Here is a 26,437-nt window from a genome sequence, read left to right on the forward strand (position 1 = left end):
AAATGTTTGAATTCATCAGTATTCACAATATAATACTGGGAAAGTATGTTTTTGTAGTATATTTAGTGTAAAAATTTTTAAACACATTTTCAAATGCTTTGTCTTATTTGCATAATAAAATTCGACAAGTATCGCTGAATAATAAAACAAACAAAAAATCAGAAAACAGAGAAAGAGAGGGTGGAGGGAGAGTTTTGTGATGAAACGTGACCCAGTTTGAACGATGATTATCATGCATTGACGTATGTACCGCTAAGTACAAAAAAATCTGTCATTCTCATTCCACTCGTTTGGAGCAGCAAACACGGGCTGACATGGCGAGCAAAACTGACGCGTCAACGGTAAAAAACGTCAATTTTAAATAATCAGTTCCGAATTGGATTTTGGATGGACGATCGGGGACAGCTACGGGAGTGAAAGAGGGAGATCTTTTGTATTTTCGAAATTCAATAGTGACGTGAAAATCGCGTGAAATTTTATGAGTGGCGGAAGTGCGGTGGTGGCTCGATAATTTCGTTGAAATATCGGGTGACTTTTAACACGTACGATGAAATCTCTAATTGATTAAAAAAAATTCCAATTCAGCACTACCTATCGACGTTTTTTTTTTTTTCTACCTTGTATCAAAATCTTCAAAGCGTTTTCACAATATAACAATATCTTATGGGGTGAAAGACAAAAATTTTTTCACTTAGAAAGTGTATACGTAGATGTGCATGTGTTGTATGATTTTATAGAAAATATCGTGTAAGCATCATATACTTATTTTGAACGAATTTAATAAAAAACAAAGGGTCAATAAATAAATGCAAATCAATTTGTATGAAAGTACTAGTAATGGAAACCCACGAATTGCGCACTTAAAAACAAAAACTGGGTGGGTATGAAAATAGAATAAAATAAACGTATCAACGTAAAATTAGGATGAGAAGTAAACAAATGTTTCAAAGGAACGAGTGATTGAAAAAGCACTTTTTGCAATCTATGTTTATAAAATAAATGGAAATGCATTTCTCATGAAAAAAATACGGAAAAAAGAAAAACCTGCAGGAAAATAAATTTCTCCTCTCTGTATTAAAAGGTTTTCGAGCGAGCGGAAATCTGGTTCAACGAGAGTGATAATAACGGCAGCAGCAATAACGACGAAGCGCAGGCGGACTCGGTCGAGCCGAGGTATTTCGACGTTGGTAAGGATGACGATGATAAAAAGGAGGGCGAGGACGAGGAAGAGAAAAAGAGGAAGCGACTGCAGCAGGAGCCGGTCACCTACACGTACATACCGGACACGAATCTGGAGAACGCTCGCAACGTGTCCATCGGTCTGCATGGCAGGCGAGGCAAGTCCCTGAGGTTCCGGCTGTACTTTGCCGCCCGCTGGATAATGATATCCGAGATCACCTTCGACTCGTGTGAGTATATCCGTCGATCGAGAAATATCCTGCGAGCTGCATGAGAATTTTTTTTTTTTTTTTTTTTTTTTTTTTTTTTTTTTTTTTTTTTTCGTCAACGGAACATGTGGCTGGTGCATACATGGTGCAGGTATACCATAAATAGATACGCACGTGGGCGAGCGAAATCATGCTGGATTTATCTATTTTAATTGGCCGCGCAACGATTGTGCCGTGCAATTTTAATGATCAAACTTTGTTGGCCGGTGTGGCCGTGGCGTACGTGAAAAATTCTATTTTTGTTTACTATTACATAGCAAAAGCTCCGTTTTTGGAGTATTTTGTATAAATTTTATGGGTAAAATATTTCAACGAAAAGGTTCGCAAAACGTTCGAGTGCACAGTGCACTTTACCATACAGGGATGCGTATGATAAAAAAAAAAAAAAAAAAAAAAAAGTTACTCATCTTATGTTTAACTCCAGCAAATATGAAGCTTCACTTGGACTAAAATATATCCCAAACTCCCGTAATTTTCACCGAACTTGACAGGGGAGTTTGAAGTATTCCACATCCACTCGAAAAAAAAAAACTCACCCCCTGCTCCATTCGCATGCCAGCCACGACACACGGCACCAGACTCCATGTGTACATATGCAAAAAAAAAACGTCTCAAATTTAGCTCCCCGATGTTGAAAATTTACTAAATCAACAATCACCCATCTACATAATATATATATATATATATATAGATGTACTTCTCGATCTCGTTTTCCCAGGGAACCCATACGCGAACGTCAGTAGCAGCGAGGACGAGACCGCGTCCGAAATCAGCAACGAGAACGGCTCGGCCAGTGCAGCCCCGGTCAACCACGACGCGGATCTCAACTTACAAACGAGTACGTACACACACGTACCTACAACTTATCTGACGTATGTATATGCTCGTACGCGTGAGTGATGTATGCACGTGTACTCGAGCAATCAAACTTGTCGCCAAAGTACCACAAGAGAGACCGAGGGGTGGGGGGGGACTCTTCTTGTCCCCGTCCCCTCTTTGGGAAACCCTCGAGCGTATCCTACGTATACATATATATATTGGACGTATATAGTCGAGAGAGCAAACAGCGCCCAAATCGTGACGAATAATACCGCCCGGCTTCTGTTTACCCAGCTGCAGCCCCACCCACCCCCTCTGGGGGGGTTCTTTTTTTTTTTTTTTTTTTTCTTCTTCTTCTTCCTCTCGCTCCACTTTTCGCCCGAAATTTCCCATTTTCCAGCTGGTTTGGTAAATCTCACGGACGAGCAGCCTCGCCGGCTCTCGAATTACACCTTGATAGAGTCCGCCCTCGTCGCGGCCAGGGATTTCCCACCGTGTAATTTCATTACGGCATTCTTCGTCCCCGCGAAACTAGATTCACCCGCACCGACGAGCCAAAGTCGACTCGTAGACACAAGATACTATACACACCTCTCGGTGCGGGGTCTTACTTTATAATTTGGGCCTCCCCCCCTCCACCGGGGGGCAAGTTTCGCGCAACGTAAACAATTAGGTGTATTAAGTGGCAAAGTCTCGTGGCGCTGCCGAGGGAGGCCGGGCTCAACTTTCGACTCCGTAGACGAGGTACGCAAGTATATACGTGTATAGTGTGAAGGAAGGAACTGGGTTACGAGGGGGATTCTTTCAGCCGGGGAGGGGGGGAGGCTGTTGCCGGAGACTGCGACGAATCTGCTACTGCCACAGTGGAATAAATTTCCCACTCGCGCAGGGGGGAATATTGTTGGGGCTTAATTTATTTGTTTCGCCCCACCGGCTGTGCCTATATGTGTCTTCGGTATACGTACAAAACACGTGGGGATGTGCTCTCTTTTGAAGTTTGTTTGTTGACGTTGTCGAAGCAATCGTTTGGAGATTTTTTTTTTTTTTTTTTTTTATCTGTAGTAAAAAAAAGTGTGTAGAGTTCCCAAGATCCATTAATTATGATAAACGGGGGTACCTACCCTAGTGAAATAAAATTGAATAGGGTATTTTTTTTTTTTTTTTTTTTTTTTTTCAAGCATACGACTGAAATTGTAAGCTCCATTTGCGTTATCATCCCGCGCATTTTACGTTTTCGTCCATTAGGTGCAATCGCGATGTAACATATACGGAAATTATAAGGGAAAATCTGGCCAGAGAGAGGAAAAAAAGGGGGTAGGGGCGACACGCCGGCTCCGTGGCATAATTATACTTGTCTCCGATAGTGCGGCCAGCAGTAGTTCCCGCGGTATCTTTTTGGCAAGTGGATGAACAAAAAAAAGAAAGTGGTATGTGCTAGTTCTTTTATATACCTCTGGAAATCACGAGAACCGTCTCGCCTGAAATACAAGCGTAGCTTGGAAGGTGGAATGAAGATAAAAATGAAAAAACAATGCCAAAGCTCTTTTCTTTTATCTCAATGTAAATAAAATCTCTTTACTCTGAATTTACGTGATTTGCCCTTTGCTTCGGTATGAATGTACGTACTTGTCACCCACTTGTTTACAGCGATCGATTAGTCTTAAAGAAGATCTGCGATGCGTTTTTTACCACTACTTGACACGTTGATTTTTACTTCAGTCCTGAATACACCAACATTCACTACGAATTTACGAGTCAAGAGTAACCTGCTCGAAATACAATTACAATCACTCATATGTAATATCATTTGTCAAATTACAGTAACAGCGAGGGAAGAGGGCCAGGAGTACGTGGAGGTCCTCATTGGGGTTCTGACCGCGATAACTCTGCTCCTGCTGCTCGTCTTTTTCATCATCCTGTTTCTCAGCAGGCGGCAAAAGTTGCAGAGCTCGCCCACCGTTCTGAAAAACCCTTTTGGCTTCGCCATCAACATGAAGGTAAATAACGCTTCCCCTTCACTCCGGCAAACTTCTCGCTCCCAAGTAATTACATTTTAAAATCCACAAGTTTTAACAAACTGTAGGAATCCCGCAAGTAATCACAATCGCGTCGTCTCCGACTTTCTTTCGGATATTATTTTTAACCAGCCGAACGAGTATAATTTTCCGAAATGTTGAATCCACGCAACGGTAACTTCTCTACTTTAAAAGGGGCTTGTTTATTTTCCAAGATTATTACACCAAGTGTAATTAAAATAGCAATTAACTTCACGGAGAGCAATACATGATGCATCGTGTTTTTCGTTAAGATTAATCCTGTAAATGGTTCACGTGAATGTTACGCTGATGTACGTAAAAAATTTTCCATCGGATCAAATGTCATGTTTCCTTTCGATTATTCAAAATCCAAAATACCTTCTCCGATCCCCAAAATCATCGATCGATCGCAAACACGGAAAGAGTGGTAGATTGATATTCACACACCAAAAAAATTCTTCAAAAATATCGTTTCCGAGAGATTTTTCAACCCCCTAGCAGCAAAAAACTTTCCGAAGGAAAATCCCTACATCCTTATTTGCAAACCCCACCCCCTGCACTTAACCATCTCCTGCAAACAGGGTTTCCTGCTGAATTTGGCACCAGGGCGGATGCTGAGCGCCAGCGGACGCGAGACCCCGAACGACGAGGACGACGCCTGCAGCAGCGACGCCGGTGCCACAGCCGCAGTCGCTGCCGTCGAGGAGGACGAGTTCGAGATCGACACCGGAATGCTGCCCGAGGACGTGTCGAGCTTGCACGAGTCCCTTACCATGGAGCAGTTCAACTCGCCGCTCGTCGAGTCCTCGCAGTACAAGTCGACATATGCCATCGTTTCCAACACGGGTTCGTACAAATACTTGTTCATCTGTCCATTTCGTCCTTTTGTCCTTGGGCTCTTCTCGCAATCGTGTTCGAGATGAGGTGCACCAAAATTGCATCATTGGTTAAATAGTAACAAATAGAAAGAGTTTTTTTGTGTTTTTTATCGTTACTATACGGTCTTGTAGTTTTCGAAGTAGCTTTCATTCGCGTTTTTAATCATTAAATATTATGATGATAAGTACTGTCGAAAGTTGACAACAACAAATATTGAACAAATTCGACAAAACTCGTGGAATCTTCTACTCGTAGCAATCTTTGATGCTGTGGACCCTATTGAGATTTTTCGGAAATGAAATTAAAGTTGTTTAAAGTTGTTTTCAAGAGCTGTATTTGTGAAAAAAAGTAAAAAAGTGAAAAAAAAAGTTGATTTAAAATCAGGTATACTCAAAAAACGAAACTATTCTTCGTTGAAAGTATTTTTCCTTTGTTCTGGGGAATATGATGTACCGAAAATAAGATACCTACTTCCAGTGGTGTACCTTCTAAAAAATTATTCCCTTATATTTTTTAGCACCAAAAATAAATAGCAGTTACTCTATGGATTTCCTCATACACAGAGGCGAGAGAGCGCGTGCTGCACTTGATTAACTCTGCCCGTACATGTATATACATACAAAGCGGTGCCCAGTGCAGTGGACGGGACGCAGCTTTCAATTAAAAAAGCTTTCAGCGCTTTGAGTGCTTTTTATATTCGTTTATTTTATTTATTTGCTTTTATATTTCTGTACGTATGAATAATAACAATCGTTTGTCCGTACGTGCAGGACAATCCCGAATAACAATATAATAGCGCCGATCCAAACGGCAGCATCAACACGTGGTAATAAATAATATCGATAAATCGTTGAGAGAGCGCTTATATTATATTTATCCAGAGCGAACTATCATTCGCAACAGCAGCACAATGGTGAAATCCTTTCAAAATTTACAACGCAAACGGGAGGGGGGGGCGGGGAGGCGGTCTCCGGCTGTCATTTTCCTAATGGCATCAAAAACCAATCCCGAAAACTAACGCCGACAAGCGAGATCGAATAACTCGCGGAGGCGCGGTATAGCTACACGCGGCCTCTTCCGTCTCCACGTATATATGTACACGCTGACGCGACAGCCTACCGACCCAGAGAGAGAGAGAAAGCCATACCTCTCGATAAGCCATTCCGGCTGTATGCAGGGTGAGCAGCGGCGTCAAATCTCGCTCGCATAATGCGCGTTAAATCAAGCTTTCGAGATTCGTTTGCATCAACGCTCCCGCTGTACCCCGCATAATCGTAAATCTCCGCTGCGTGTGTTGTGTGTATATACATACACTACCCTCTCTATCCATCGTCTGGTTGCCGCGTATTCGCGTGTAATATGTGCGACCCCGGGCCCCTCGTATTTCCACTGCAAAAGTAGGTACACCTATAGTATATATATACGTCCCGAAGTTCATTCGTAAGCGCGGTATATAGGGAGTGAGAAGGGGGTGGTGGAACTCTCTCGACTAGGGACCTATATATATGTATACCGGTATACTTGCAACCTGGACGGATAATAAATTCCGGCACCCAGCCACACTACAACGACCGAAAGAGTAGCCTGGTGTTTTCGTGTATATATACTCTTGCAAGGCTGAAAGAGCATGATTTTTTTTTTTTCTCTCGAATGGGAGGGGATGAATTTGATTGTATTAGTACATGTTTTAATGCTATTATTAAATCAAAGGGCACAGCAAGTATCTGGTTTGATTGGGAAATTCCAATTTTTCATTAATTTTATTGACTGTTGGTCCCTTAGTCCACGTGGAAAATACTTTTAGGGTAAACTTTTCCATCCGAAGTAAAAGATTTTCCTTTCCAACATCACCACCTCTACCTATGCAACCGAGAATCGTAAAGCGTTCATTTTAGGATCAGCCTAGAGAGAAATATATGACCACCAATGATATATCTATCTCCGTCATTTTGTCCTTTCCAACAGACACACCGTGCCGGGAGCTGCACCAACAGCTCAGGGACGAGCCATTGCGGTCCTCGAAGAGCTTCGAAAGGGGCTACAACGGGAGCGGTTCCAGCACGATGGCTCGCAGCAACAACAGCCATCATCATCAGCAGCAACATCACCACCAACAGCAGCAGGACTGCCGGTCCGAGTGCGGGCTAGGACCGTCGAGTAGTCGCTCGTGCTCGCCGGCGCCGTCGTCCTCGCACTGCTCGCCCTCGGGCTTGCGGCACCACGCCCGGGAGTACTATCGCACTCTGCAGACTGGCTCGGGGCATTCCAGGCTCAGTGTGCACTCTGGTGGTACGCCCGTTCATCAGCGGAGCAACGCCGCTTCTGCTGTTGTCGAACAGCTCGAGCACTTTGGCACGCCTGGGAAACGATGGCACACCGCGCCCAAGGACAAGCACAAGGTCAGGGGGTTTTCATTGCGTTTTTTTTTTTTTTTTTTTATAATCAAACTTGTTTATATTTTGTACAATTTAGGGAGCAATAATGTTTTTGGTTGCATGGAAATGGCCATAGGTCGTGCGTGCAGTGTCACTTTACAATCAGTAGTATAGATCGATGACGGTCAGACGGCTGCGATGTTTGGGTGAATTTAGATTCGTAAGCGATAAAATTGATTTTGAAACGTTGGCTGGTCAATAAAAGTACTTCTTGATCGTTTTATAATAGAGGTTTTTTGATTTCACAGAAAAGGCTATTTTGGTACAGTGTCGTTTTAGAATCAGTAGTATAGATCGAGTACGGTCAGACGGCTGCGATGTTTGGGTGAATTTAGATTCGTGATTGATTTTAAAACGTTGGCTGGTCAAAATAAATACTGCTTGATCGTTTTAAACTACACTCTGGGACAAAAAAAAGTACGAAAATTAAAGACAGACAGATTAATTTCGTAAATTACTTGAAACGAGTAATTGTAAGGTTTCGCTCCATCGAAAAGAGTAATTAAAAAAAACTCCTCTTGCTGTTCCTCAATTCATTTACATTCATTTACTTCATTTTTTACATCAGAGTAGTGCACATCAGTAAACAACTAATTCAATGGAAAAAGTATAGTTTGTAACAGCAAGTAATTTTGCAACTCAGTATCCTTACAAACGAGACGTTGCAATAGAGCAATTAGGCCATTGAATTCGCGTAATGAGGTTTTAAAAAATATTCCACGCAAGACTGACAATAATAGAGCACGCAAAATAGAAACCAAGGCATTCATGAGGGGAAAAAAAAAAACATGAAAAATAGGTACAACCGCACACACGTTTCGCAACAATGACGCTAATGCGCAAACCAGCGCGCAATTACGTGAAAGCCCCTGGACGAGCACCGGGGAACGGGGAAGGGGAGAGAGCATTGCATTGGGCACTCCCGCTTGTTGCGGCGGAAGCTAATGCCACCCAAAACACACGCGTACACACGCGAACAGATATAAAGGGATTTTCTCGGTCTCTCTCTCTCGCCTACACGGGCGCTTATCGCAATTTGCTTCCGAATGGAGTTAGAGAGAGGGGGCCAAAGAGAAGTTCACAAAGTACGAGTCGGCCACAGAGAGAGAGAGAGAGGCTGTAGCAAAGAGCTAAGAGAACTTGCCAATAATTTACACACACGCACAAATTGTGCGGCTACTGGTTGCAGGTACCGGCACCGGTAGTCAGATGGAACATAGCGCCGAGCCAGGGCAAGCCTTACAAATGCAAGGAGATAGAGCCCGCCAACATACCCGGCCAATGTCTGCACACAATGGAGAAACTTGGTTCCGGTCATATAGGCGAGGTACATATCTAACACGATAAGCCAGCGTGCATCCGATGCCCGAGCCTAAGTATTATTATTGTTCCGCGTTGCTCCCTCTTTCCTCGCGCACAGTGTGTAAGCCATCCCCCTGTGCCGATTCCTCCGTGGGTTGCTTTTCACGAGGTACAGCCGGAAATTCCAACGCGTGCAGGTATACTCGGTTTGTCTTCTCTTCTCTGTGGGAATAACTTTTGCAGGCTTCGGAATTATTGGCGTCCGCCGGCTCATGGTTTTACGTATACCCCTCTTTGGGCTCTTTGCACAAACGGCACAGGTGTAATCCGACCGATGCACGCCGAGTTAAGTTGTAAGGCACGCCCCCGCAATATTGGATATACGCGATTATACCGTGTACAAAATTTAAATTTTACACTTTAATAAAAAAAAAAAGAAATTGTTACTCGGAAATTCAATTTGCTCGACAGAGCGCGAGCGAAGCTTGTTGTTTCCGCAATCGAATTTGATAAATGTTTTTCCCACGTTTTGTGCTGACGCGATTGCTTCTTTTTTTCAATCCAAACATTTATCAAGCGATGTGCGATGACGAAATCAAACGAACGTGTATTTACGTAATCATATATAAAAACTCTGTAATAAAAATAATAATAATACAAAATAACAGAGCGCCATGTTTTTCACTAGATCAATACGAACCTTCAAAATTTCCCTTATGTTAATTCCTAATATTTTTAATTTTTTTTATTTTGTTCAACGTATTCATGCTTTTTTAAGGATATTTTATCAATATTGAAAAGTGTAGTAGACATTGAGGAAAAAAAAATTCCAGGCGGTGGTCTGCGCGATTCTGGGCCTGTCGGACCTCCCACTGGGCCCTAAATCCGTTTCTTCGACGAGCGAGCCCCTTCGCCTCGCCGTGGCCAGGATACCCAGCACCGCGAGCGAGACGGCCCCACCGTCTCTATCTTCGTCGTCGTCGTCTTCGGAGCCCAGCGAGTCGTCCCCATCGCCGACGTCGTCGAGCATCCGCGAGCTCCGGATGCTGTCCAGTCTGGCCGACCCGAACCTCGCCCGCATCCTCGGCGTCGTATGGCCCGACTCCGGCGAGCCAACCCGGCCCTGGACGATCATCGAGTACACCGAGCTCGGCGACTTGGCCCACTACCTTCAGTACAGCGAGCCCCTCGTCGGCACCCAGAGACCCACCTGCAGCCTGAATTTCATCAGGTGCACCTCCCCCCTCACTTTGCATATAGACACGTGACCCGGTTCGGCAGGTCTCTGAATTTTTCATGCATCCCGCGCGGACGTGTAATTTCGAGCGATTTACGAGCCACCGCCGGCCCTCCCCCAAGCCTTCCTTCCTTCCTACGACAACGGCCGAATCAATTTTGCAAAGCATCCCCTCCGTGCGTGTGTGCCTCTATTGTTGGAGTTTTCGTGTATTCCAGGGTCCATTATGTGGTCCCAGTCACCGTAAACGGAAGAGCGTACGGTGACGCCGCGAAAGTCTGATTAATTTTCCGCGGGTGCATTCGCGTGCCAGGGTTCATTTAGCCGGTCGGTCCCCCTCTCTCTCTCTCGCTTTAATTCGTCCTTCGTGTGGGTAATGACTTTTCGAAAGTGTTATTGAAATCAAAAGGGGACCCGGGGAAACGTGATATTACTCGTGGCGCGCGCTAAATACGGCTATTTCGGACTCCCACGTGTCGCGTTTGGTAAACCATATAGCTTCCATGCCTCCATGCGATCGAGTACGACGCGCTCGTGTGATTATTGTGGTCGATAACTTCATTTTTTTTTTTTTTTTTTTTTCTTTTCATCCACGACGCATCAGTCAGAACTGCCTGCTGTATATGGGGGCGCAGATAGCGTCGGCGATGCGTTACCTCGAGTCGAAAAATCTCGCCCACAAGGACCTGGCGGCGAGGAATTGTCTCCTGGGCAGATGCTACACGGTCAAAGTGACGGACATAGCCATGTGCAGCGATCTGTACAAGAAGGATTACGCGGACATCGGGGGCAAAGTGCCTGTGCCCATCAGGTGGCTACCCTGGGAGAGTATACTGCTGGTAAGGTGCCATTTTTCTTACATCGACTCTTTGTCTCGGGAAATTGTTGGAGACGTGCAAAATGCAAGTTCACAACAAACTTTGAAATACGGAAGATAGCGCAGACTGGGTGCGGTTGCGACAATTTTTCACTCGACAATCAATGACCCCCTGTTCGTATGGCAGATGTCTACGAGGAAAATATTTTTTATCGTAAATTATGCATGTTTTCTACGTGTAAATACTAAAATTGTATCCTAAAGTGCAACCGTTTGGTCACAAGAGCAAGTTATGAAAAAGAAAATTTGTTACAACCGACGATACCCCAGGAAAGCTTAACTAATAGTTAACTACAGAATTTTTAATTATAATACGATAAGTTTTCATGACACAATCAATCAAAAAAATTAACTAAACATGTGTGTTTATACGTTGTAATAGTTGAGTCGAAATACTAAATAAATACCACATTATAAAAAAATCATTGAAACGATAAGTCTACCACACTGGTACCCCATCATAACCGTACCTAATGCACTATAAAAAAAAAAAAAAATCACTATTGAATAAAAATCAATAAAATAAATATTTACTTTTCACTGTTGAACAGTGATGTGGGCCTTTTCTGTCGTTAATGTCGCGCGATGGTTCACGAAACACTGTGGCATAATGTATACTCAGACGGGACCGTCACTCCTCCCTACCCTTGTCGGCCCCCAATTTTACCTTACAGTTTTACAAAAATGACGTCTGTCGCAACCGTACACCCACTCTTCCCCACATATATCGTGTTTTACGTCCATAAGTTTCTTTTCTTTCGGATATCGGATGCATTGTGCATATGCGGCACGTGAGTGCATACAGTGTTATCTGCACGAGCTTTTGAAATGCAAAGTACAGGCTTGGATTTCCCCCGACCGATAAGAAAGTTGGGGGGAGGGAAAAAAAAAAGAAACTCGATCGCGGCGAACGGGCGAGATAACACTGATTGCGCGCGAAACACGTGTGTAAGCTGTATTATATTGCGATAAACGTGTATGTATGCGCAGAGTCAAAATAAGCATCTGAGTCACTTCCTCGTCAAAACAAGCGTAAATTTTCGATTCTCGTAGTGAATAAAAATATGTTTTTTTGTTTTCGTTAGAAAATACCGATTACCGATCTTTTTATTATTAAAAAAAAAAAAAAAAAAAAAAAAAAAAAAAAAAAAAAAAAAAAAAGATCGGCAATGGGTATTCCCCGCTGTTTACCATGTGACGTCCTCTTGGTGTTTTCAGGATAGATACACGTGTTCGAGTACCGTGTGGTCTTTCGCAGTGACACTTTGGGAAGTGATGAGCTTCGCCCGGGAAAAACCATTCCAGCAATTGACGAACGAACTAGTCATCCAGAACGCGGAACTCATGTACTACGGAAGTGAATTACAAGTGAGCGTGCGCCATTGAATATTACGTGGTTGATGATAAATTATTTTATTTTGTTGACCAAACCGTCTATTTGTATGTTGAAAGGTACTACTGCCGAAACCAATGATGTGCCCGGAAAGCGTCTACAAAGTCATGTGCTCGTGCTGGAAAAGGGAGGAGTCGAGCAGGCCGAGCTTCAAGGAGATTTACACGTTTCTCAAGAGTACCACCGTGGATTATCGGCCGGGAGCATGATCGTGTACATTGATGACTGTGATATAGAAAACAACAACAAGTGTAGGAAAGATATCTACCTATATGTACGGCGACTTGACGATTCGGAGCGAATTTTATCATTGATGCCGTTTATTGTTCAGGATAGACAAAGACGACGTAATAAAAACACTGCCTCGTGGGTAATCATCCTGCAACCGTACAATCGCGCGAAAAGATATTTTAAATGACGGCAGAGACGTAGGTTGTTGGGGGTCTTGTGGTGGTCCGAGAGGAGACTGGGCTGTGCGAAATTACTGACTATTATTGTTTGATTTCGTTATGTGTATATCGGTACGACTGACGCGATTTACTTTGTTCTGGCTTGTTTGTTGTTAGTTTTACCGATTTTTATCGCACTTTTGGTAAAAATGCCTATTTTATTTTATTTATGGCCGCACGGAAAGAAATGTAGTATTAAAATTATTGGTGAATTGATGAAATGACAAAAAACGTGTATTTTCATGAACTAGGGAGTAGAATTTATCATAGGGAAGCTAACAGAGCGGGGTGTAACTAGCTTATGGATCACGAGATTTCTCGAGGGCGAGGAAATTTTGTAATCAACGTGACTGTTGACTGCGAAAGATATCAGTATAAAGTGTACAGTATGTTAGTATTAATAAGTTCATGTGTATACCAAAATGCTTCTGCAGATGAGAGTACGAGATAATTTGTAAATAGTAGTCAAAAAATTATGATTTATCTTTAAAACAATTCAATTGTTTGAACAAAATTTAGTTGTTTGTGAAATATAGTGGACAATTCGTTAGGAACCGATCGAATTGGTCATTTAATTGCATTTCAATCATGTTATTTCTTATGTAATCATAACGAAATGATTGTAACAAAAAATGGCATTATGTATTGCTTCCGTAAAGCAAAAAAAAAATGTAATATTGATTAAAATACGGCAATAAACTTTTTTATACAAATTTTTCGTACTAATAATTCATTGCACTACTCTGTTTAGTGCAGTAAGTATAATGTTTCTTCATCTCAAATAAAAATCTTGTAATTTTTACGAAAACATATTGATTACAGTCACTTGTAGATTATTTAAATTGGAGGAAGATAATGCAATGAGAAAAAATTAAGTTAAATTTCTTAACTAAAGATAATTCGGTAAGACTTCTAGATGATAACAAAAATGATGCCGCAAACTCGCTTTCATTAGACTTTGGTTTCAAGTACGCGAGTACACAATTAAGCTAAAGAAACATTGCATCAGTGTCAAATTGGAAAAATTTATTTCATCTTTAAATATGACTCAAGCAAAAATCTTGTATTCATTGAACCAATATTTGTTGAATTATTTTGCATCCAGGGAAAAAGTGAAACCCCGAAATCCAACGGTAATAGCATGAATTAAAGCTAAAAATAAAAATTGTTGTACACTGCAGTGAATTTTCTTCTCATATAACAAATGTATAAAAATAAAATTGATTTTTTTCTTACGAAATATGTACCGTTTGAATAAGTAAACCATAATTTGGTACATAAAGTAAGTAACGCATAGTTCCGGGGCCGTGGCGCTTTCTGTTGACGGAAGTGAAATGCGCTTCTCGCGAGCTCGTCTCGTTTTACCGGCAAATCGTACGCGCGTTTCTACCCTACCGGCCCGCGAATCTACTGTTTATTTTTCCGCCAAGATGACGTCAGCCGCTCGCGCGCGCGCGTGGGACGTGCGTTGGGTTTTTCGTATAAAATCACGAACCGCGCCAAGCATCGCAAGTATTCAAGCATCATACGAACATAGAGTGAGGTCAAACTAGACGAATAAAAAAAAAAAAAAAATACAATCATGAAAGGATTCGTTGTAGTTTTCGCCGCTCTTCTCGTTGTCTGCCTTGCTTCAGGTGAGTTAAAAAATTTCTTTATTGTTTATCAATAGGAGAGTAAGTTAATGACTACGAAAAAATGAACTGAGTTTTTATGAATTTCTTATTTCATCACCTCAAAATCGATAAAACTTTGAATTTTCACCTCATTTCGCAAGAAATATTTCTTATTTGATTGCGTGATAAATCGTCTACTAAGCCCTATACATAGGAAAATTACTATTAGAGCATTGACATATTTCTTTTGACAAGAAAAACTTTTTTTTTTCCTGTTGTTCAATGCCAGATTTAATAGTTCAAAACTATTTGCAGCTGTAATCGTATGTGGTTTTTTTTTTGTTTTTATGTTCAAACATTGAAGTTGACTCGTGAATTTTGTCTTGGCTGTAAATTTTTTAGGGGCCATACTTTTGAAAAAAATTTTCACCATTTTAGTCATGATAAAAAACAGAAGTGTCAAACTACGTGTCAATATTGACGAGTTTAATTCCATGGCAAACAGACATGGACAAATTTTTTTTTTTATTTTTTTTTTTTTACTTTCAAAATATTCAGAATGAGTCGTTTCTTTGTAAAATGCACTTTACTCGTACGTGAAATTTTGTTTTTATTATTACTCGTAAACACAGATTTCAACAAAAATGTTTTCCAGCAAAAAAAACAATGCTACGCATTTTTGAAGAAATAAAATTCAATTACTGTATTTAAATAACTCTTTTAATACTTGGATAAAAAAGTAGTGATAAAAAAAAACATCTGGTATCATTTTTCAGGTGAGCCAGGCAAGGTAATATTAGAAGAAGAGTGTCATTCTTCTTCTTGCATCGAAGCAAACAAATGTAGCGGTTCTGTAATGGCATCTCGAAGCTGTCCCACCAAAGGCGAAGTCTGCTGTTCCATGAGTAAGTGACCAAATCACTTCACATTTTTTATATATTATAATTGTGCAAAATTTATTTTACTTGTCTGATTGAAACAGTAAAAGCTGAAGACAAACATCGTTGCGGTCATTTTGGAGGTGTATGCATGAACAAGTGTGCCCCAACAATCCAAGTCAAGCAAGCTGATGACTGTAGCAATGGAGAAACATGTTGCGTCTTGGTTTAACTGAAAACCGTAAAAATAAAAAAGCTCGCAATAATTTGAAATAATTTAATATACTTCTCAACGTACCTGTATGTAATTAACAAAACAATCAAACTGAAACTGTAAAAGTTTCATGTATAATAACATTGGCGCTCTTAAAGATGGAGCTGTTCAAATAAAACGTTTTTTCTGGCTTACTGTACCGTGTTGAAGTTTACTTTGACAAAGACTGTTTGTCTTCTTTTACCGAACTCTTCCCACGTTCCCACTCGCGTACACGAATGTTGTGTGAAAGTTTTCCTGCAAAACTGTAAGTGCCATGCAGGTTCGAGGTCACAACTCAAATGACTCGCGAAAAAAAAAGATGTACCGAGTATCGTCTACACACATTAAATAAAAACATTTAAAAAATCCATTTATATTACCAAAGGAAGAACTAGAATATTTTTAAACTTTAATAATCAGACTTGGACACCGATTATTTTACAAGTTTTTTGAATTATAACTTTTGGCTGAAAATTAAATTTATTATTCAGCAGTAACAATATATTACAGTTTAAAAAAAAAAACATACTTTAATATTTAAAATGTACTTAATTTATTATCTAAAAAAAAAATTTTTTTTTTAATTTCGTATTATAAATTAACAGTGTTGAATAATAAAAAAATTTTTTTAATACAAGAAATGCACATTATTCGGGGAAAAAAAAATTTTTCAATAACGTCCTTAAAAATCCAAAAAACAATATTGTCCAAGTCTAATAATAATTAATGAAGCACCACTAATCATACACGAAATTCGATAAAGTTTTGATTTCACAAACTTCTTTCGATAACATTTCATAAACTGACGTAAATTAATGAGACATAAATAGTGTTTGTAAAAAGTTCCAAAGTTTCATTTACCGTTGCCTAATTTTTAATGTAATTTTATAGAAAATTTTATAAATTCAATCGATGTGGGCTAGTAGCACTAGTAGGCTAAAGCGAAAATATTGTAAATCATTTGAAATTAAATCGTATTGAGAATGGCTTCATATTCGACGGAGCATATTTTTAGACATTCCAATAAAAGATTATTATTATCGCAAAGTGCACTAGATGTCACGGCATTATTGTATCCAATAAAATTCTTAAATTATACGTGACAGAGAACCTTATAAATTCGATAATTACAGTTTTAGAGGTTGAAGTATTCGATATTATAAATTTTATTGTAATTTTAAATTTTGTTGTATTATGTTTTATAACTATTACTAAAATTTATAATTTTATTGAGCAGGTCTTTCCAATTAGAGTCACATTGATTAATAATTTTTCAATTAGGGCATTAATATAATGATTCAAAACACTAATTGCTTTACTTTATTATTTAAAATAAATTGGGTAACGTTAAAATCCTTAATAATAGACAGTATAACAATCAGTTAATGTACACATATTCTGCACTTTCGTCAGAGTAACAGAGGAACGAATAATTATTTTTCATTCATTTTTCCTAAATTTCGAAATAATTTTATAAAATTAAATGTTCTCGATCAATATTGGCTTATAATTTTTAAAAACTGATAAACAGACGGAAATAGGTGTTAACTGTACAAATTAAACGTGTTTACTTTCATCAGAACAGCAATGACGTGCTGAATGATTTTAACGTTCATTATTAACGTTATTATTGTTAATGTTGATTTTAAAGCTGTACGAGAACTCAAAAACGAAGAACCTAGAAATAAAAATTATTTTTGTTGGGTTTTCCACACTGATACGAACTAAAAGTTATCAAGTAAATTTTATACAAAATGTTTTTTTTTTCTTGCAAGATTTGAAACAAGAAACGAGGCAACAGTACGAGTTGAACCCCCTCGAAAAAAGAAACCACAACCTCTATATAACAATTGCCATCAGACCAGCAAAGAAAAAAAAAAAAAAAAAAAAAAAAAAGGAAGGAAAAATTTTGCAAACGCAACATTGAAAAGGGAGCAAAGAAGAAAAAGAAGCGAAGGCAGCGGCAAAAAGAGTCCAGAGAAAGAAAAGGATGTACGACTGATACGAGTAAGCCAAAAGGGCTTGTTCCTCGTCTCTTTCTCTCTCGCTATATACGGTATATGGTCCACAAGGGTAAAGTATATCGGCTCTCTCTATCTCGACACTGGCCCGAGGCGTTGCGCAGGCAGATGCCGAGGTACAGACGCTCCAGTGGCCCAGGGCCATCCGCGCAAAATCATGCACCGGCGAAAGAGAGATAGGAAGGCCGCCGTTGCGACGGCGTCCGTGCGTATAAATGTATATACAGACGGAGTAAAGGAAAGGTGGACGGGAGTGGGACATATACACGTATACATATATACACACGGGGGGCTTGGATGGCCCGCGGCCTCACCGGTCGAGAGAAGGTGGAGCACACCACGCAAGGATCTAAAGAGGACCCCTCGGGCGCGAGATATATATACTCTACACGCGTGCGTCTGCGTATATTTATATTGCATTTATTTATACAACAACTATCGGCCTTTGCGTTTTCCACCCTCATTTTATCATTATTTTTATTATTTCTTTTTTCTTTTTTTTTTTTTTTTTTTTTCCTCCTCTTTGTACGTATTCGTTCGTTTTACTCCCAGCAGGCATTGCTTGATAACAGTACAAGCATATAATTTCTATTGGCATTTTGGTATCTGCTGTCCGATCGAAGAGCGCGCACGTTGTTATTTTGAACAAATAGTCACGTATATTTACCGCACATCAGGTATATACGTATGGACGTGCACATGCAGTATGTATACAAATAATTTTGCGCGATCGATTGCAATACTATACGTGTACGTACGTCAACTTGAGTATTTAAATCTCCCACATGTGCTAGTAAATAACAACTTACCCATGATAAATTTGCATTTGTACATCTTTGAGCTGAATGGAAATGACAGAAGCACTCATTAATTACCACTTTACTATTTTATATTTATTTAGGACAAAGACACGGAATGATTATGCCAAAGTCCAACGGGAAAAATGGTATATAAAAAAATGCAATTGGAGTAAAACTGAGAAAATGAATGGAACCTATTTATCTCAACGCTATAAATTCGCATTTTTATTATTAAAATTGTTTCTATGATAAATAATACAATGATCGTGTTATTTACTGTAAAAAATGATAATAATGATAATAATAAGAACCATAAAAAAATTTACTTACCTCTTTGACTTTGTGCATTTTTCTTACCAAAAAAAAAAAGTATATGGAATTGCGGCTTTTATTTATTTGATAAGAGTTTAAAACATCTATGATTTTACTATAAAAAAAAGGGTTAGTAATATCCGGTTGTACAAAAAAAATTTTCTCTTGAAGTTTATTTAATTGTTAAATTGTTAAATTATAAATTTTTTTCTACTTTACTACACAATTTGGTGTGTAAAAGAAATAAATCCAAAAATCGATTGGCACGAAAAACTTCATTTTTATGAAAATGTCACGTGTACCTTTTTTCTCCGTTAGATAGCAGAATAAGTCACGGACACAAAAATATGAGTAGTTGGTGTATATTTATATTTATTAAACCGTAGAGTTAATGTTTTTTGTTTATTTCTTATGGACTAAAATATTGATAAGATCGAATTATTGATGATGAGGACAGAAGAGGTTAATTAAAAATATATTGACGACAAATGGTTGTTAAAATGGTATTTTTATGCAAATAAAATACCAATAAAAGTTCATCAATTAAAAATTAGTTGTAAAGACAAAACAAAAGCAATATTATAAGCCTTATCAGAAATTTTGTTTATAATCAAAATATAATGGAGCCCTTAATGAGATGGCAAATCGCACTCGGCCAACGATGGATCAACAGGTGGCGGATGCATCTAATCAACCGCAATCGATCAACCTGAGGGTTTTATTTATTTCTTGCATCTTTATAACTAAATAGTAAATGATCCTGAAATTTATTTCAAGTACAATTACATTAATTTACCAACTTCCAAATGTTCGTTGAAATTAAACGTTTACTTAAACAAACAAACAAAAATTGATTGCTTATTGATCAGACGCATCCTCCACTACCTGTTGATCCATGACTTGCCGATGCTCCTCCAGTAAACATCCCCAACAAGGTAGGTAATATTACCATTTTGTTTTTTATTCATGGGTACTTTAGGTTAAACCTAAATGACACCTGGTAATCTACATCGAAAAGTATTCATAAGCAACAGGTTTTAATGATCAAAAAAGGGTAGTCCTTTTCTTGTGTTATTGTGCCATCCCTATCCTACGTATTTATTATTGTCCTTCATCAATTTGCCCTGTGATCCGTAGCGTAGCTCAAAATTTTTCGTTCTTACATATAGCTATGGAAAATAAGCCGCAAAAAAGACGCTGTACATCAATAGTACGACGACGAAGTTCGAGTGCATGTAATATACTTACTGATGAAGGTTCAGGTCGAGGGAGATACAGTGTGGGGATGTCGGAGATACGAACAGGAGGGAAGAAACGCAACTGAAGGCAAACCAGAGCAGTGAACGAGGCAGGATGGAGGAGAAGCAAAGGCCCAAGGGTATCTTATGGCAGCGAAACAATGCACGCCTCGGGGACGGCAGCAGTGGTGGACCCAACTTCCCTTCGTTTTTATCATCTGCTTTTATTTTTGTCCCTCTTTTTTTTCGCCCACCCTGTTTTGTTTACGTCCCTCTTCTTTGGCCCGCACATACATTCGTCCGCTTATCTTTTTTTTTTTTTTTTTTTTTTTTTTTTCATAGCAATCCCCTCTCGATTATCCTTTAGGCATGTATAGACCCCATAATTCATCTTGGGTGTGACACTTTGATTCGTTCACTGGATTTGGATTCTTTTCGAGCTACTTTTATCACAATTGTTGCGAATCAACGGCATCACCTATACTGTCAATGATATGCCCCGTACTCTCATCAGAAGTGTTGTACGTAAATATTGTAACGCGTTTCAAAGTATACAAATATATGTAGCCAAAAATGTTTAACAAACCTATTTTACATCCGAATTTGGATTTTATAGTTAAGACGATTTCTTTACTTTGGCTTACCAAACTGAGATAGTATCTTTTTAAACTCGAAATCGATGCGCTACTAATTTTTTACTCGTAATCAAAGTGACATCAGATCACCCGGAGTATTGATAGGTGTAAGCTCGAAAAAATCTATGCTCCAAAATAACCAAAACACGAGGAAGCATATCTTCTACCTGTAAAAATTTTCATTTAACAGGTGCCCATTTGAAACGAATTGCACAGTATCCTGATCGACTAACCACATCAGTCCGTAGTTAAAGAAAAACTAATGTCGATAGAAACTGTCCCAGCAACACTTTCATCCCTAGCCCGCACCAACAATATATCTTCAAACGAGTTTGTTCGGTAAAAAAAAATGAAAAAAGATCCAAAATTTGTTTTACTATACGAGTTACCATCGGCACCTCGGCTCTCCTCGTTTCTCCGGCGCTCTTTATGTCCCTCTTCTCTCTGTCTGTCTTCCTTGTTCCTAAGAGGCAGTAACGATGCCCCGAGGCTCCACACCGCGGCAAAGCCGGGCCTCAACGGGCAGAATGAGAAAGAGAGCGTGGGGCTCCGCAGCTTCGAGGTAACGATAAGCAACGAAATGAAATATTAATGAAGTGGGGGGTACACACGGCCGGAGAGCTCTCGCACGTGTACGCAAGAGAGATAGCCCAAAGTACCCCGAGGGCCTACGTTGGTTTTCAAACTCCGAGCTGGCCCCGGGCGCCCTCGTCCCTTTTTTCCTCCGCCATCCATCCGTACGTCTCTCCTCGCGGGCATCTCTTTTTTTTTTTCCTCACCACCCGAGCCTCGTGTCATTCCGTCCCTTTATCTCCTTCCGAGGCGCGCTCGCGTCATCGGATCATCGACAAAGAGTACCAGTTGGAACCGATTTTTTTTTTTTCCCCTTCATCTGCATGTCGATTAGAACGGTTTACTCAATTTTTCGGCGAGTCGTGGGTAACACGGGACCGTCGAGTTATGCCGTCACGAAACTCATGAAGCACACAAAGATTGCACGCTCATCCCGCAATGGAGAAGAAGAAGGGTAGGAAATCAGGGCCACCGGCAAAAAAGAAGGATTCACCTATACGTATACCTATACCTGTATAAACCGCGAATCTGCGATGGATCTCTAATCGGCTCCCACGACCAGCTACACCGCGTCCCGTGGGGTCACGCGTGCGCGTGCATTATTTTATACGCGAGGGTCGCCGCGGGTGGCACGTATACATATACCCGTACGAAGCATGAGCGCGCGTACACATACGTAAAGGGCCAATTTGGCGCTCGCGGTGCAGTGGGTGGCTGATGGGAAATGGGTATAAAGAGGGAGAGAGGACGAGCGCGAAACTGTGTGTTTTCGCGCGATGCTCGGGAAAATCGGCAGCGCCTCCGGCTGGATTTTCACCTATACGCGTGTATACATACGTGCACAGCTGTACGTACGGAAGAGTGGCCCGCGCGGGACGTGGAGTTTTGAGGGTGTGCGCGAGATGGGTTCGATTGAGAAAATCGAAGCGATACGTGTCGGGTGAGGGCTTGTACGAGCGTGCGCTCCTCGTTTGCTCGCGAGGCTTGAAATTGCCGAACGTGGGAAGGAGGCGGAGGGGGGCAATTGGCCTCGTTTTGGAGCTCGCAAAGTGGGAACGCGGAGGTTAATTCAGGGGGGATGGATGTTTGCGATGACGTTTTTCGAGCAATGGGGAACCACCAAGAGTGCAAATTTTGGATAATCGGTAGTCAACATTTCAAGAGAAACAAAAGAGTTGGTTTCCCTTTTTTTACATCGGAAAACCAATCGGTCTCAAGGTGTTCTTCTTCTTTGCTCGGCCCAACCAACTTGTTTACAATTTCTGCAAAGCAACACTATAAGAGGGGGTCGTCTCGCGTCTCGGCTGACCAGAAAGCATCGGGAAAAAACCGAGATAATTTTTCTCGGTAACCGTAGTCATTACGAGGTGCGAGAGTGGCCGGAAAAATTATCGCACCTCGATGTAATTGGCAGGCGCAGCGAGCGGGAGTAGCGAGAAACGACACCAAGCTCTTTCCCGCTCATTGGGCAGAATTGTTAAGGGGTGGCCGTAAAAAATGAACTGAATCTCGGATGGATGCTCGTAAAAAGACGGTCCTTTGCTGATGTGGGAATAACAGGGAATCGTTTTTCCTCCCTAGCGGGGAGGACCGTAGAGCCGTGAAAGACGAGCGTCACAGGGAACTCGGAAAAGCGTGGGTCCCTCTCGAGAAAATCGCCGTGTGTGGCTCGTGTCGAAACGTCAATCAACGAGCCCACCCCTTCTCTCTCTTTGTTGTATAATGCGTAATAAATGGCTCCATTCGTCAGCCCGCGGTCAGGCGCGAGAAGAAAAGGCACTACGAGCCAAATGATGAATTTCGTCGGTAAGTGTCTTCGATGGTTGGGAGAGCGCGGTTGGGACTTACAATTGACGATTTATAGCAACTCGACTATATTTTTTGTCTTCTTCCTTTATTAACGTGGCTGCTCGCGACGATGCAAAAATAAATCAACTTCAGTCTTCCGTAATCAAGTGTTACGAGTACATAATATATAATGAAACATTGAAATAAAATAAACAGGCCTCGAATGCACGCAAATAACACTTGGAAGAGGAAAAAGGTAACTGCAGTGTAGCAAAAAGTGGAAATGAAGAAAACCATCCAGTCTTAGGTCCTCTGCACGGTGAACTCGTCCTCGAGGTTGCAGCAAACGTCGCAGCCGTCACTGGGCGACTTGAAGCACTTGTAGCACAGCTGCCTGACCCGCCTGACCACGCGGTCCTCGGAAGCGAACAGGGTTTGGACGTCAGTGACGAAGGGCGAGTCCTCGCTGTCCGAATTGTCGAGTCTCAGGGCCAAGTTTCGGGGAGTGCCGGTCGGGTCCCAAGCCGCCTCGAGGAGCTCCGACGCAGGCACTCGGCCGCAGCATATGCACCAGAGGGCCGCGATGCTCCGCGACGACCCCAACAGCTTCGACAACCCGCCGACCCCGACTTTGGGACACCGCCGCACTTCCAGGAGCCGCAGGTTCACCAAGCCGCCCAGGGCCCCGTCGGTTGTACCTTCGAGCGCGTTCAAGGACAGCCACCGCAGCTCCGGCAAGCCTCCGATACTCGCGATACCGGCATCCGTCAAACACGTGGAATCTGAAACCCAGGGGGGGTGAGTTCACTCGTAACTGGAGTAAAAGGATACAGAAGGGGGGGGGAGGAAAAACTCACTGGACAGCTGTAAGCTCTTGAGCTTCGTGCAGTTGGCGGCGACGATCGCGAGGAACTTGTCGTTCACGATGATGTCCCCGTCGACGTGGAGTTTCTCCAGGTTTTTGAATGCAGCCACGAACGAGTGATCTATGTACTCCCTACGGTTATCGTAAAACTTGAGGTACAGGTGCTCGACGCTCGCCGCGTTTTGACGAACCGCCTCCAGAACGCGGTCCATGCACGCCTGGTCGTCCTCCACGGCAACCCGCGTCAGGTTCAAGATGCGGATGTTTCCGAAGCCCTCCAGTGCCTAAAAAGTAGGGCAAAATATCACATTGAATCCCCGTGCAACCCTAACCCACAGAAGGCATGTGGTCAAAGAGTAGGTATACAACTGGCGATGGGTTGGCGAATCGGTAAAACTTGTTGGAAGGGGTATATAATAATGGTAATGAGCAACGTACGTCTATGAGGTGCTGGGGTTCGCCGACTTGATTGTCGACAAAGTGAAACTCCCGCAGCGCCTCGGGGTTCAGAGCCAGGAGGCAGGTGCCATTGATGCGGCAGCCCTCGAGCCGGACGTGTCTCAAGTTCCTGTTATTGCTGAAGAGAAGGGCCAGGATGGGCTCGAAATTTTCGGCCACGCGAACGGCAAAGTGCGTAAGGTTGGAGTAGTGCGAGGCCACGTACTCGAGGGTGCAGTCTTGGAACGGCTCGCCGGCGTCGATGGACCGCACATTCGGGCAGAGCTCGCGGATCAGGGTGAAGACGAACTTGCACGACTTGACGCGAACGTTGCTGTCTGGGAGGCCGCTCTTTTGGACGACGTTGGACAAGCTCACGTGGACCAAGTATCGGCCGCAGATCTCGAGGAGCTTTTTGAGCACGTGGCGGTTAACTATGAAGCGGCTCTCGCTTCTCAGGCCCCAGAAGTCACGGCGTAAGCTCAGAGTTTTCGTCTTTTGCCACGAGAGCTCGCCCAGTGTCTTCCAGCGCTTGCACACTACAGCGGCAAAGGGATTACATCATTGTTGGCTTTTTTTTTTTTTTAGATGGTGATTCCCTTTGTACAAACCTCTGTAGGATCTAAATCGGTCCAGGACAGGCAAGTAAGACAGGATTTCGATCACGCAGTCGTCGTTCAAGTCCTCTATACTCGTAACCATCTCTCCGGGAAACTGCTCGTTTTTCTCTGTATCTAAAAAGGAAAATGAACATCGATATGGTTAACATTTATATGTATATGTACAACATCTCGGTATATTACAGTATATATATATGTGGTTTGAGTATATAGCCTATGTGTATTTGACTGAAACGTGGAGAGAAATCGTGTGTATAATTATATACTTGATTGATTCGTCTGACCTCATGCGAGCAGTATCTACTTACTTCGGGATGTTAAGGTGGGGTCCGAAAGATAAAAGTAGGTGCATCCGAAAAATCGTGAAAATAAATGAATTTCAAAATGCAAAAGTGATTTTTTTTTTTGTTGTTATTCACACCTCCTTTCAGGTTTTTTAATTGGTAAACAAAATCACGTGCGTAAGTACCCTTTTGCCATCAAGAGCCAAATAAACCATGTAATTTATACGTGCGCAAGGAACGAGGGGGCGATAAGTGGAGAAAGAAAAGGCAAGTTGCGAGAGGAAAAGAAAGAGCGTCACCTTGCCATTGTGGGCATTCATAATAACAATCCGCACACATACACGAAGCGACTCTCGCGATTCTCTCACGACCTTTTCAATGCCGGCCGTTTTAATGGCTGCCTGTATAAAACAAGCCTATTGCTCGCAAAGGTGCCTTAGGGGCCCATCGTCTTCTCTCCCCTACCCCCTACTGCCACCCTTTCTTTCATTATTTTTTTTATTTTTTTTTTTTTTATTTATTTTTTTTTTTTTTATTACGAGCTGGTCCCCTCGAGAGGCCTCAATGTATATGCACGCGTACACAAACATTGGCACTCCGTGTGCAAGAATTTTACGGGCCCCAGGCCAAATCTCTCGTAAAACCCTTTCCTTTCTCTTGTTTACCGGTATACCCGCTATCTCCTTGGGGTCCATCTCGAGTAAAGGAAAAAGAAAAAAAAAGGAGTTGTATGGATTTGCCTGAGGTACAGGCGTGAGTGCAGAACAAACGAACGAAACGTGTCCACACAACGACCGTTTCACGATTACCCGCATTTTTTTTTTTTTTTTTTTTTTTTATTGTAAGCCGTGTGGAGTATCTTCATTTTTTTAAACTTTACACTATTGCAACACGTTACTCCCAAACTAAGCATGCGGACTTTAATGTAATCAAAAAAAAAAAAGAAAAGAAAAGAAGGAATCCAAAGAGATAACACATCCGGTCTCGAGATAGATCGTCGAAGGAACACCAAGAGATCGACAACGGGCGATTAGGGAGCCCAACTTTTTAAATCCCCGCGCCGCGTCCACCCAACCACCACCAAGTTCTCTCTCTCTCTCTCTGATCCCCGCATGACGCCCATGCAACTCCCCGAGGACACGTGCTCTTTTCAGCATGCGTCGACTCTCCTTCCTTCCTCCTTTGTACCTCCCACCTCCTCACAACCCCCCCTACCCGTACTTATACGTATCTTCCGC

General features: G+C 41.7%; 3 protein-coding genes across 3 annotated transcripts in view; 2 read left to right on the forward strand and 1 right to left on the reverse strand.

Annotated features, from left to right (window-relative positions):
* LOC106635887 (discoidin domain-containing receptor 2) overlaps nucleotides 1-13,561 on the forward strand; it is a 55,606-nt gene extending 42,045 nt beyond the window's left edge. Inside the window, exons 7-18 of the mRNA XM_089592139.1 lie at nucleotides 1,082-1,153; nucleotides 1,256-1,409; nucleotides 2,167-2,286; nucleotides 4,089-4,264; nucleotides 4,885-5,149; nucleotides 7,148-7,581; nucleotides 8,774-8,944; nucleotides 9,753-9,880; nucleotides 9,917-10,150; nucleotides 10,761-10,995; nucleotides 12,252-12,401; nucleotides 12,486-13,561. Coding sequence (XP_089448265.1) covers nucleotides 1,082-1,153; nucleotides 1,256-1,409; nucleotides 2,167-2,286; nucleotides 4,089-4,264; nucleotides 4,885-5,149; nucleotides 7,148-7,581; nucleotides 8,774-8,944; nucleotides 9,753-9,880; nucleotides 9,917-10,150; nucleotides 10,761-10,995; nucleotides 12,252-12,401; nucleotides 12,486-12,635 — 2,289 coding nt within the window. The 3' untranslated portion in view covers nucleotides 12,636-13,561. The remainder of the gene's footprint in view (nucleotides 1-1,081; nucleotides 1,154-1,255; nucleotides 1,410-2,166; nucleotides 2,287-4,088; nucleotides 4,265-4,884; nucleotides 5,150-7,147; nucleotides 7,582-8,773; nucleotides 8,945-9,752; nucleotides 9,881-9,916; nucleotides 10,151-10,760; nucleotides 10,996-12,251; nucleotides 12,402-12,485) is intronic.
* Nucleotides 13,562-14,407: 846 nt separating this feature from the next.
* LOC106646394 (uncharacterized) lies at nucleotides 14,408-15,777 on the forward strand. The gene is made up of 3 exons (XM_089592072.1): nucleotides 14,408-14,512; nucleotides 15,268-15,396; nucleotides 15,474-15,777. The coding sequence occupies exons 1-3, from the start codon at nucleotides 14,458-14,460 to the stop codon at nucleotides 15,599-15,601; spliced, it is 312 nt and encodes a 103-aa protein (XP_089448198.1). The 5' UTR covers nucleotides 14,408-14,457; the 3' UTR covers nucleotides 15,602-15,777.
* A 7,320-nt stretch (nucleotides 15,778-23,097) lies between these two features.
* Nucleotides 23,098-25,019, reverse strand: LOC106635879 (putative RNA-binding protein EEED8.10). The gene is made up of 4 exons (XM_014348070.2): nucleotides 24,907-25,019; nucleotides 24,296-24,834; nucleotides 23,850-24,141; nucleotides 23,098-23,774 (listed from the first exon to the last, which is right to left on the reverse strand). The coding sequence occupies exons 1-4, from the start codon at nucleotides 24,995-24,997 to the stop codon at nucleotides 23,296-23,298; spliced, it is 1,401 nt and encodes a 466-aa protein (XP_014203556.2). The 5' UTR covers nucleotides 24,998-25,019; the 3' UTR covers nucleotides 23,098-23,295.
* Nucleotides 25,020-26,437: the final 1,418 nt, after the last annotated feature.

Source organism: Copidosoma floridanum, unplaced genomic scaffold, assembly GCF_036245765.1.
Source record: "Copidosoma floridanum isolate Cflo_tuat_1 unplaced genomic scaffold, Cflo_Japanese_pri ptg000014l, whole genome shotgun sequence".
NCBI lineage: Eukaryota > Metazoa > Arthropoda > Insecta > Hymenoptera > Encyrtidae > Copidosoma > Copidosoma floridanum.